At 40.0% G+C, this 12,271-nt stretch overlaps 1 protein-coding gene across 2 annotated transcripts in view; it reads right to left on the minus strand.

Annotated features, from left to right (window-relative positions):
* The window catches only part of Hyccin (PI4KA lipid kinase complex subunit hyccin), a 32,704-nt gene that overhangs the window by 7,589 nt on the left and 12,844 nt on the right, over positions 1–12,271 (minus strand). Inside the window, exons 2-3 of one of the 2 annotated variants that reach the window (XM_022841499.2) lie at positions 9,872–10,107; positions 175–312 (exon numbers count right to left, since the gene is read on the minus strand). In XM_022841499.2, coding sequence (XP_022697234.1) covers positions 175–312; positions 9,872–10,107 — 374 coding nt within the window. Of the gene's footprint in view, positions 1–174; positions 313–7,383; positions 7,734–9,871; positions 10,108–12,271 lie in introns of those variants that run through there. The other variant, XM_022841505.2, reaches the window with a different exon arrangement.

Consider the following 12,271-nt stretch of genomic DNA (forward strand, 5'->3'; position numbering starts at 1 on the left):
AATAATTAAGACATTGCAACATTGATTATCCAAAGAACAGTTTGAGCGCATTACAACTGATTGCATAGTTAGTCATTAGCACGAGAAACCGTCGTCCAGTACCGCTATCGGGTGGATATCTTTTCCTATGGTTGTGCGATGGATTGTATTGATCGTTCGCTCGAGTGCACGAACCTGTGAAATCTCGATGCTTTCGTCGATGGAGCCGAGGGTTTCGTGTAACTGCGCCTTATACGCCTCACGCTTTGATACGCCGACTGCGCCGGCACCAGAGGCTGCTCTTATGGCCGCACCGCCTGGTACCTCCTCTTCCTGAAATCAGAAAAAAAGGACAATTCTCTAGTAGATCAAGAGTAACGGTAAATCTCAAACACAACTATAAGTTCGACGAAACGACCCTCACAAGCATCTTGGTAATCATAAACGGGGCTTTATGTTGCCGCTAATTTGAAAACCATTGAAAAAATAGCTATTATTTATCACGAATTTTTGAATGTTAACGAAATCGATGCATATTAGTTTTGACTACGACGTCTATTGAAGAGGCTGATTTATATCTCTGGTTAAATCCGAATCAGCTGAGCCCCAAAAAAAGTCAAATTTGAATTGGCGATTGGAAGGACGAGAAATTAACTAGGAAATGTACGGATCTTCAAAACTACAAAAGAACATGGGATAGTTTGTGAGTGTATAATGTAACACCGCAGAGTGTAATAGGTGTTCACAGTCGAACACGCTACGATGATCAGAGAAGAAGCGGGTACCGAAAGTAATCTGCTGTATATTTCGAATACGTTTACTAATTATTCTCGACCGAGCGATTGTTGTTACAGAAAATGAAGTTGTCTAAGAAAGGACATCTTATCCTCTTTCGACAGATAACTAATGCACAGATAAATAAAAGTCTCGATCAGTAGAGCAATATTGCATTGATTCGCCCATATAAGAGTATTTATCTTGTAAGTATTGCGTAGTAACATGCGTCCTAGCAAGTTTTTGTTTCAGTTTAACTCTATCAACCCACCACCTGCGATAGAGACACATTGAGAAGCCGGACCTAACAACCCGTTTTGTGCATGTAGCTAGTCGCCGGAAGCCATGTTTAACGTTAGGACTGGTCGTGAATCTCGGCACATCTAATCACTTGGGCGACGGCTATGTTAAACAACGAAACGGGGCTGGACCAGTGGCCTTAAGTCTAGCAGTTTAAAACCACACTACATCGGTTGAAGTTACAGCAGCGATGGTACACATGCGTCTTTCTTAACGTCCAAATTGAGTGACGAAGTATTACATAAAACACGCGTTCGATAAAATTCACCTTGTTGTAGGCAAATGCAAAAAAGTAGAGGAAATCGATTTAGTTATTGATACACTGATGATTTCAGCGAACTTTGAACAAAGTTGAAGGCGTGCACTTACACATCGTATGATTACCTCGTTATAGGTGTGAGGCGGATTGAGTCACCATAAAAATATGTTTATACTTGGGCTATCAATTTTCGGGTCACAGAAAGATGACCACTGTCTTCGACCACTGAAATAGACATTCGCCTGGACTTTCGATAACTATATGCTTTGAGGCCGATACTATCTTAGTTTAGCACCCAGACGACTGGCGCCAAACACGAAATAAACTGGGTTTGCGCCCTGCTCTTAACATAAATTACTTTGCCGTCACGCAGCCCGCTAAGACAGACAGTTGGACATGGACCAAGCTTTCGAGTGTAGAAGTTTTCGCCAAATTGCCAGCAATAATAAAACGTAAGAGAAGTGATTTTCCCAACCGAAAGCATACCAAGCTGAAATCATTATTTTCGTTATGTACAACAGTTTGAAATTTAATCTAGTTTGCACAGATCATCGCCAACGTAAAACCTTCTCCAACACCGCCAATATTAGTTATCGATACGAGCAGTAGCCGCTAAAAGTTTCATTTGAATGGTAGTGTCATAAAAAATCAAATGGAAGACGGGGGAGCCTTATCTGCTCACGCTTGCTTTTCGTCTAGGTGTCGTTTTGAATTCTAGGCGATATCGCAGCTTACTGGGCAAAGAAAATTGAAGAGGTTTTTTGAGCCTTTGACAACACATAGCTTTATCACCGCATGTCGCAATTACAGCAATGACCGCTGTTTCGGAACGACGTGCTAGTGCATTCCGCACCACCTATATAAGCTATTTAAAAAGAAAAACTATGTTGATGTTATTTTGTTTCTGCAGAACACCTGTTTGCAAAGCACGCTTAGAGATAACTTTGAGACTAGGCAAAAACTTAGTTCGACATTGATGATGTGATTTAGAAGTGATCATTCCAATCTAACCAATCGAATAAAGGTCGCCTAAAGAATCAGTTCTATATAATAGGTAGTAAGCCATTGTTCTAACTGGCGCACAAGGAGTAAAAATCAATCAAGTATTGATTAGCGGTTCAACCCACCGGTATCTATAGTATTTTACGATAAATAGTAAAACTAGTCTCAACCATTCTATTAACGGTGAAAATCTATCGTTATCTGTCATCTCCGTTGGGTTGTAGTGTTCTACAAATGCAATTCGCTCATAAATTCGGTTCGATTTGCCGCCTCGAGCCCTGAAAGGCTTGTCTTGCGCTAAACCCACTCAGGCCAAAGGAGTGGGCAACGGTTGAGCAATGGAACTGAATAGAATATTCTTTACTCGGAGAGCAAGATTTCACAAAGTGATTGAGAAGAGCTTCAGCTTCCTTCGCGTTTTTAAAATATATGCATTTGTATATATGTCATGAACAACAAAGATTGAAAGATAGCTAGAAAAGAATACGACCATATGGAAGTTACTGCGCACCAAGCGAAATTCGAACGAAAATCAGAAGGATTCTACCAGATCCACTCGTTTTCTTGACCCGTAATAACGCGACATTTTTAGTACATATTGCTTTCGGAATAAAAGCAACGTGCCAAAGAAAAATATATTGAACTATCTCAATATGGGATATTAGAGGTAGAGAAATACTTATTCGTTTCTCTCGAAGTAGAGATTGTCGAAAAACGATTGACTTTCGAGCTGTCTTATTTCGAAATTGTCTAAGTGTACCTTGAATTTTTCTGCTGTGCATTATTTTGTCAGAGCATATCGGTTAGATTTTCAATCCTATTTGACTGAATCGTTGTAAGTGCTACAATTTTCCCACACCGAATCCTAAACATGCTCGTATACACACATGTATACACATGAGTAGCATGCGCTGTTAGTGTCGTTTCTGTTGGCTTTGTTATTCTTAGAGCTATTTAAAAAGAAAAAACTACATTGATGTTACTTTGTTACTGCTGAACACCTATTTGCAAAGCACGCTTAGAGATAACTTCATTTTTGCCACATTAACTTTGTTCTCTGTATCATCTGCCAAATCGTCTTTACTCTGCGCGGTCCCTTGCCGCATAGACACCTCTGAAAACTATACCCCCAGCCTCTTGTCTTTGCTCGTTTCGTTGCCCTTTTTATCATTTGCCTCCGCGACAGATTCATCCCACTCGGTTTTCGAATTATCGTTCGTAAGCAATGCGCTCAAAACCGTGTTTTAGTTGACACTTCAACTCTCTCTGTTGATGTTTTTTCCTTTTTTCCAATGATTCATTCAACATAATTAAGATTCGTGTACGCAAATGCCAAAGAGGCGAACGCACTTCTGCTACGCTTGTTCACGCTTTGTCCTTATCCTTGTCGTCCATAATTTCAATTCTTACAGTATCTTTTCTTTGCCTTTAGCTAATTTACTTTACATTTAAGTGTGTTCCGCCCTAAAAATCGCTTCAAACCTTCGCTATTCCTCGTACTGCTGATGTGCCCGCATACAGTTTTTGTCGTCTATCACCCTTATTTTTAGGGTGATAGACGACAAAAATTCTCAGTTTTACGTTAGAGTTTTACGGATAGCTTTTCGTCTTCAATTTCTGCCAAGTCGTCTCTATATTAATACTCCCGGCCCAGCTCTGCTCTTTTCACGTACTTACAAACATCGGAAGAACATCTCAGTAGCGTCCAGCTCCCCCACTGTGAATCACCCCAATTTCTCATAACTAACATCCTTTCTCATCAATAACGTCCTTCGAGATTTATCAACCTAATAAACTTTTATCCATTTGTCTACTGTTACTGTTGTAGGCCGACAAAGACTCACTCTCGTTTTTCTCTATCTTTTTGAAATGCTGCCTTTTCCGAAATCTTTTCTCTAGTGCTTTCTACTTTTTCTCATGGGTGTCCTACTTCGCTTTCTCATTTGGCGTTGCTGCCATATTTCCCAAGACCTGAGTAGTCTATGTGTCTTTCATGGTACAATGCCTTTGCCATGTTATTTTCTGCATATTTGGACCCTGGTGTTGCATTTCTATTTTAGGTTGAGCTTGTTCGGATTTTCCCAGCTAGACGATGGCCTTTGATAGGTAGAAGGGTAGAATGTGATATGTGAACACATGAACCATTTCACCAATTAAGTTACGCTGTCACATCCGTGCCTACGCAGCGAATAAAACTTAGTCGTGTGCATCGTTTCTCTAACACAGTATACACGACAGTTACATTATAATCTCCGGATAGACCTACCTCGCTCTCTTCTAAATAATGCCTCGCGGAGCGGAATGGTCGTTGGCGGTTAATGCGCATCCGTTTGAGTGCGTGGTCATAGTAATCATGGTAAGAACAAAAGGCATTCAGCTACGTTGGTTCAAATTTTAGCCTTGGCAAAGCTATCACAACAGTAGCACCACGGAGTATCATTAACATAGAAAGATATTGGGTTAATAGCTGTAAAAAGGGTTATTTGTATGTCACGTTTTTCACAGATGTGTTGGACACCCACCCCAGTCATCTTTTCCAATGAGTTATGCTGTTACAGTGAGTGATGCCGAGCATTCGTTCGTACAGATAGGATAGTGGGAGAGTAAAATTGTTTACGGCGACAAAAACGTCATGCACAACTTAGGCATTTACTTAAGTTTGGTTAGCTGAATACACACCTTTATTGTTTTCGCCCGTAAAATATTGGTCCGTTCCTTTTTTCACGTGGATTCTACGTATTTTGTGCAAATTTGAACGATAAACAAATATACTACAGAATATTGTATCCTTCAACAACATCATCGGAAACAAAATACCCTTTTCGATATAGAAGAATAACTCAAAGTAAATACTAGTTGTACATGTCGATACGGCAATTACGGTAAAGGAGTACCCGTTTCTTGGAACCCATGTTGCCCCAAACTCGTCGAAACGCTCTAGACGATCGACCCAAACAGAAAAGACGGGCCTAGTTCAGGCAATCGTGAGAAAATGCTTGCCCATTATGCACATCTTCATGCTGCAATTTGAAGAACTTCATTGGTGTTCTCAAACACTCATCGTAATGCTTGGGAATAATGCGTCACCCTCAACCAGTCCACTCGTTATAAAAACTACAAGAAAAACCGTCGAGATGATAAAGGCACTTTACGCAGTTTCAGTCACAGCTACTAGATGTACCCTTTTCCGGTTCTACAATGATTACGCGAGTGATGCGAAAAGATGAATGTGAGAATGCTCGAATACTAACAAGTAAGTAACTGTCATAAAGTGATGGACACATGCAACGACAATAGGTCCTGATTGTTTAATTAGGTTATCAAGGAGGAAATGCCCACTCATAGGTTTAACAATAATTGAAGCGTTACATTTGAATTTCGGAAACATATTACGTTCTTGCCCTAATTCTCTATGGCCTTCTCTTTCGTATCTCAATTGGCAATTCCGTCGCGCAATCGATGTTTAGGCCTAATATTGAATAGCTCGTTCGGCCATTTTTTCGAAATGGAGTTCTATTCATTATCAAGTGTGCTGTTAGGGATTGAATTTCACAGTTATTGGTAAGGTTGTAATTTGTCGGCACGAGATCTGGCGCATACGGTAAGTGCGGAAGGCTCTCTCATTCAAGCTCTTATACAGGATATTTGGCAATATTTGTCATCCGTTGTATTGCGGTGAAGAACAATAACTTTGCCCTTCCTGTCAGCTTAGCGTATTTGGAACCTGTTTGGAATGAAATTTTGTTTTGCCATACAATGAGATCATCACGGATGGAAACAAGGCGGTTTTGGATGGTATCCCGAAATAAGCTATTATCTTCACACTTTCAGCAGACTAACACGTAACGGTCTTTGAACATATTTGTCTTTGGAGAAACGTCTGTCATTTGCTAATGCGGTCCTTTCATGGACACTTATCCAAACCTAATCGGGTCATCATCACCATCTTGGTAAGACACGCTGAGTCCTACTTATAATAACAAATATATAATTAACGCCCCTTACTCATATCGATTTTACAATAATAATAAACGTAGTGTCGTAATGAGAAATGGCTCTTTTTTACATTGTGCCTTCTTCTGTTTTGCCTGCCGCATTCAACGGCTACCTCGTTTGACGTTATCATGTATTACAAGATAGGTTTATCCAGCGGACGTTCTGACCAGTCGATGTTTCTTAAAGCAGCAGCAGCAGCAGCGGAAGCCGAAATGATACCCGACCGAGAAAGGCTGGGACACTCTTGGCGTTGCATCAACAAGCACAGATGGGATCGTTCCGGCCAGACACGTTACGGACACTATCTGACCTAGAAGAAGACCGAAGAATGCCAAAAGCCTTATAGCTTCTTTTTGCAGCGGCGGAGCACTGGCAGTACCTTTAGTTATAACTAATGGCACCCCTTTACTGCATGTTCTATTTTCCTTTAGCACAATTCACGTTTACCTTCTCATGGAAGTTTGTTGGTAGTCCTTACGTCGGCGTCATCCCCCTGGACACTCTTCTTCCGCTTAGGTTGCTACAACCGACCCCCCCCCCCCAGTAATTGAGAACCGCAAACGTGACATAATATTCTCCAAGCCACGCACTTAGCCGTATCGTGTCTCTACTATACGCTGTTACCTCGTACCAGACTCACTTCTCGCACTAATCATACATATGAGCATAATTAATTTATTCGTTTGTTCACACATACCTACACAACGTACGTGAAGGTTGAAAAGCATGCAACATGCCGTGACCTTTTTCTTTCTAACAACTTCAGTTCTAAAATATGCTATTTGTATTGTACTGACTTTTGTTTTATGTTGAAGGTCAAAACGTGTTTGCAGCAAAGAACAAAGATCCTAGGCATATTGGGCACGCGATTTTAAAGCGCTAGTAATAAAATAATAATACATTGTTTACATTCGTTTCCCAAATCATATATATAACGTGTGTGTGTGTGTATGCATACTTGAACGTACAAAGCTCCAATAGCATACAAATGCGTTAATATCTTAATGGACTGATTCTACAACGGAAAACGTCTCCTCAATTCTATAATTTAATGAATAAAAATTACACATCAGTAAAAAAAGTTAATCTTTTTTAGTGCTATAAATGAATTCAAATTGACATTGCAACGGTTCTAGTATCTAACATATTGGTTTATGCGGCTCAGGTAGGCTCTCGTTAACGTCAATTCCATCATCCCACTAATTGGTTTGTTATCTGACAAACCCATCTTTATTGATCTATTCTGTTCTGCATATTATCCCTCTTTTTATGGATTGTGTTCCTCAAGGCTGGTTACTCATTTATCATAGCAGCAGCGCCATTCAGAGACTCGTTCATTTGTACTGGGCGAGCAGAAAACAAAGCGTAACGGGAAACGTCACGAGCAGTAGCCTTCTGTGTGTATCACTATACTCGCTCGTTCCTAAAGCAAAAAAAAAAAACAAAAACGATAGTCCGTTACTGGCTTAACCGCCGCTGTTGGAACCCACAATCAACGCCAACAATAATAATCGCACTGCTGTTCCTAGCTTCCAGTCTTCCCACATTTCAAGTGTCTCTTGTTGTTTCGCGTGGAACAACGGTTACGATGGAACTATGGATGTCTGCTACTACTGGTGAGATAGCGGCCGTATGGAAAATAACATGGATAACAGCGACAAAAACACTGCCGCGAAGCGAATGAAGATCGACTCGTCGTCATTACAACCTCTATATTGCGAATGTTACGTTCCGTAGCGTATTTAATTAGATGACTGGGGCACACGACATATGCCTAGGATTGGTAAGCAAGCTACCACAGAGCCATTAGAACCTTTAGCAACTGCTGCGCGAATATGCTATCCTCTGTGCTACGCTAGTCATTCGTGCTCTTCATTCGTTATCGTCTCTATGTGTCTCCACCCCTACATGCACTCGTTGTTATTCATTGAGCATACGTCACATGTTGTTGTTGTTGTGCATATTCTTTTTCTCAATTGTCTGCTCATTCGTTCATCGCCTATTAGCGCTTGATACGCTCTATGACACACTGCATAATGTGATAGACTACGGACCTTCCGTTCATGTCGCACATACAAGATGTTCCTGCATCAGCGTTAGATCGTTCCAGCTCAACATCATAGTACTATTCAATGTGTTATGCAAGTTTACTGGGAAAGAGAGGATTTTAGGGGGAGACTGCTCCGTCTGTTTTTCAACAGACAGAGAAGGCAATCGCTGAACAGGCCAAGTGCTCGATTTGTTCTTCTTGCTATGCTACAAGAAAGTGCTACAGCTTTAGAACAAACGGATCTTACTTTTGGAGAATAGAACATTAGTGAATCTATAAAAATAGAAGCGACAGTAGGAAAAATTATACCACTGCGCTGCTGTACACGATAGGTAGACTTTAGAAAAAAAATTAGTGTACATGTTATCATACTTGTAGTATAATAACAAGAGTACTTAATTTTTTCTTGTTTCAATTCAATAAAAAAAATAATTTTAATAACAAGCCTACAACACTAGGTGGCCAATCTAGCTAAGTCAGTGACGAGTGAACGATTTCAAAACCCAAAAATGGACTCCTTCTTAAACGAGCAAATCTTCTCATTGATCAAAAATGATGAAACTATCAATAACCACCGCGTCGACTGGGTGCTATGATATGTACGGGTTTGCGTCTGGGTGCAATAAGGAGGCAACGCCGGAAACAATGATGTGAACTCTGTAGGACATTTTTATCGGCACAACTTTAAGGCAATCACCTTAGTTCGAAATAGCAGCAAGAAAAAGAAAAAACGTCAAATAGGACAAATCAAGAAGGAAAGCAAAAATGAAAGGGAATAACAAACCGCGGTGTAAAGTTATTTCGTTAAAGTCGGTCTCTCACTTTTCGGGATTATTGTTTCAGATACTCGACATGCCTGAAGTCCTTTTTCGTATAAACTCTCTAGCCTGTCCTTTCTCTCGTGATGCTACCAAGCATGTCGAACCAACAACAAGACCAAATATAATACATATATATATATGCAATACAACACATCCATAAATTTACCGTGGCTAATCCACACCTGACATACGAAAACTACGCCCGTAGTTCCAAAGGCTACGATACGCATATGCTTCATATTGTTATCATTAGTTATCTATCACAGCCACTACGTATCGAACATGTATCAAACAAAACCATGCATAATGGAATTTCGCCGATCTAGCAACGTTATTTATAGTAGACATTGTATCATCTCTGAAACGAGTGGTTTATGCCCCGACAAGCTCATGACACAGTTCATAAATTTTCAAGAAGGTGTTTTCTATATACAATCTGCGTGCAGATTGTAAGTTTAACTGGTACCACAGACAAGATACGATTCGTTATATGTGGGTGTAAATTTAAAATGCCTACTGCATTTGCCTTGAATGAGTCAGTGATGGAGTTTGTTCAGGACATAGCCAATTTAGCGTTTTTCTTCGTTGTGCTAACGAATCCAATGAACTCTCACTTGGTAAAGCCGTCTCAGCGATCAAAATTAATCATCCTTGCGTACCCTGTAATAGTATTGGAAACATTTCACCTACCCCAGCAGACTCATCACTGAGTTTTCGTGTGCGAAAAGAAGCATTGGTGAGCACGTTCTTGGTAAGGTTCTTGAAACTTGAATTGACAGTGACTCGGATGCCCATGGGCTGCTGAGTCGATTTGGCGCTGTCCTTTGAGTCCAAAAGACTCTGACGCATGGCATTAGCCACTAAACACACCTCAGCTAGCAGACTTTGCCTCGCCCGAGTCCGAATCAGCGACACTGTTTCGTTGCCTGCGAATGATAGGTGTAAAGCAGAAAAGATTAGTGGGAAAATCCGTGTGAGGACACGATCTATCGAAATCGCGTATATAGTTCTTATTCACATGAGAATGAGATTTATTTGAAACGATAGAAACGTGTCGAACGTATGAGACACGGCTGAAACAGTCATGCTCAACCTCGTCCTCTAGCCACTCCAACAATCAATGCTTGTGGCAGACTTAGCTTATACTTTTATTGGCATAATTATGGCGGGCATATGTTTAGTTTTGTAATAGTTAGCCTGAGTTCTGGAGAAGCATGGGTACGAGGAAGAATTCGCCCTAGTTATATCTGTACAATATGAACAGCTACACGCAAAGGCTATTCCACAGAAGGATGTAGAACTCTTAAAATTGAAATCGCAACGGCTGTTTCAAATGACGCAAAGTGAAAAAACGGCTCTTAATACACTCGATCGTGTTATTCGCTCGTGCTACTCCGTGGTCTGTGAACTATTATATAGTCCAATCCGCTTTCTTGTCTTATAAGAGAGCAGATTGAACTATATAATATCTTCTTATCTAATAAAAAAAAAAAAAAAAAACTGTGACTCAACTTTGTAGAAAGCCAATTTGTATATTAGTTCCCTACTTAAAATGTATCACAACATAGCGGTAACGCAACCGAATTTCCGCGATCGGTTGGCGAATTTCCGCAAAGAAGAGCTGTCTGCTAGAGACAAAAACCTTTTAGTGCAATCCTTAATACGTGTTCTTTCGATAAATTCACATTTTATGTTTTGTAATATGATTAGACGGCACTTTTTCGTGAATACATTTGTGAATACACTTGGCCAACTAAAAATGTTGACTTGAGAATCCGTTTTGTATTTCGAGTGGCATGCGCCATGCCCTGTTAGGAGGAGGTCTTTTTAATAGAGTAAAGCTCAATGGCAGTGCCAAACGTGGAACGGAAAGCATGCATTTCGTCACGCTGGAATAGGATCTTACTTTACTTCGAAAAGTAGTCAGTAGGAAGCGTATCCGTACACACACATGCATAACTCTCTAAGCACCGTGAAACCTCTTCCATTTGCTATATCGACTGCAATGATCCGATCAGCAGTAGAGGCAATCCTTTTGAAAAGATAAGTAATTTGTCTCTGAATGATGAATATAATAGCGTGGAAACAGATAGAAACGGACAAACTAGGCTACTGCCTTGTAAAGGAACGTATCATATCTGAAACGGTTTTCCATCACGCTAAACGTATACATATATACCTCTATATCCATTGGCATCCTAATCGAAAATGTTATTATTCGTACGCTAAAAGTCTTGGGCTAGTTTCGTTTAGTTAAAGTAGCCTAAAGGATATTGATATATAAATTGGCTGAACAGCATTAGTATTTAATAGGTTTCATTTAGAGCGGAACCTCACAGGCTTTTAGTTCTTAACTAAGAAGCAATCGAAAACGAGTGTTTTCGAATAAAAATGTTATCAACTGCGTAGATTTGTCAGAGGCTGAGAACAGCATGGTATGATGGATATCCTGCTTCATAACGTTTCCGTGTTATCTCGCTAAAGACATGGCCCCTCAACTAAACCAGGAACGGTATCATCTCTAATATTTTTAGAGCTACTACGAAAATAAGTTTATACGAAAACTCGTCATGTGATAACTTTTTTTTTTAAATCTGCCTGATAATACACATTTTATATCTTGTATACCTTGGGTGAACACATTTTACCGAGTTGTAATGGAAATTACTAGTCAATAAGGTTTACTATACAATTTACGATCTTTTGAGTCGCTTTGACGCTATGAAGCTCTGAACTTCTGACACGTAGACATTCGTTATTCTGCCTCAACGTGTTAGTCAATACACTTCAATACCAACGCGGATGTTATTATTTGTATTTGAAACCATTCATAATTTTTCTCCGTATTATTTTTGTCGCTCATTGTTGGTTGAGATCGGCTGAGCACAATGGTTAAAGATAAGCCAGGCAATCGAATAGCTTCAAATAAAGAAAATCAGCACAGTATCTGAAATAAATATCTGATTTTAAAATGATGTAACTATTGCAGTGAATGGATGTGATAAAGTAGAGCCGCAAGTGCTCCAAAACTATCAAGACAGCCAAAAACGCCGTTGCGCAAGTGTACAAGCCTTTCATATGCAGGATAAA

Source organism: Varroa jacobsoni, unplaced genomic scaffold (assembly GCF_002532875.2).
Source record: "Varroa jacobsoni isolate VJ856 unplaced genomic scaffold, vjacob_1.0 scaffold_101, whole genome shotgun sequence".
Lineage (NCBI taxonomy): Eukaryota > Metazoa > Arthropoda > Arachnida > Mesostigmata > Varroidae > Varroa > Varroa jacobsoni.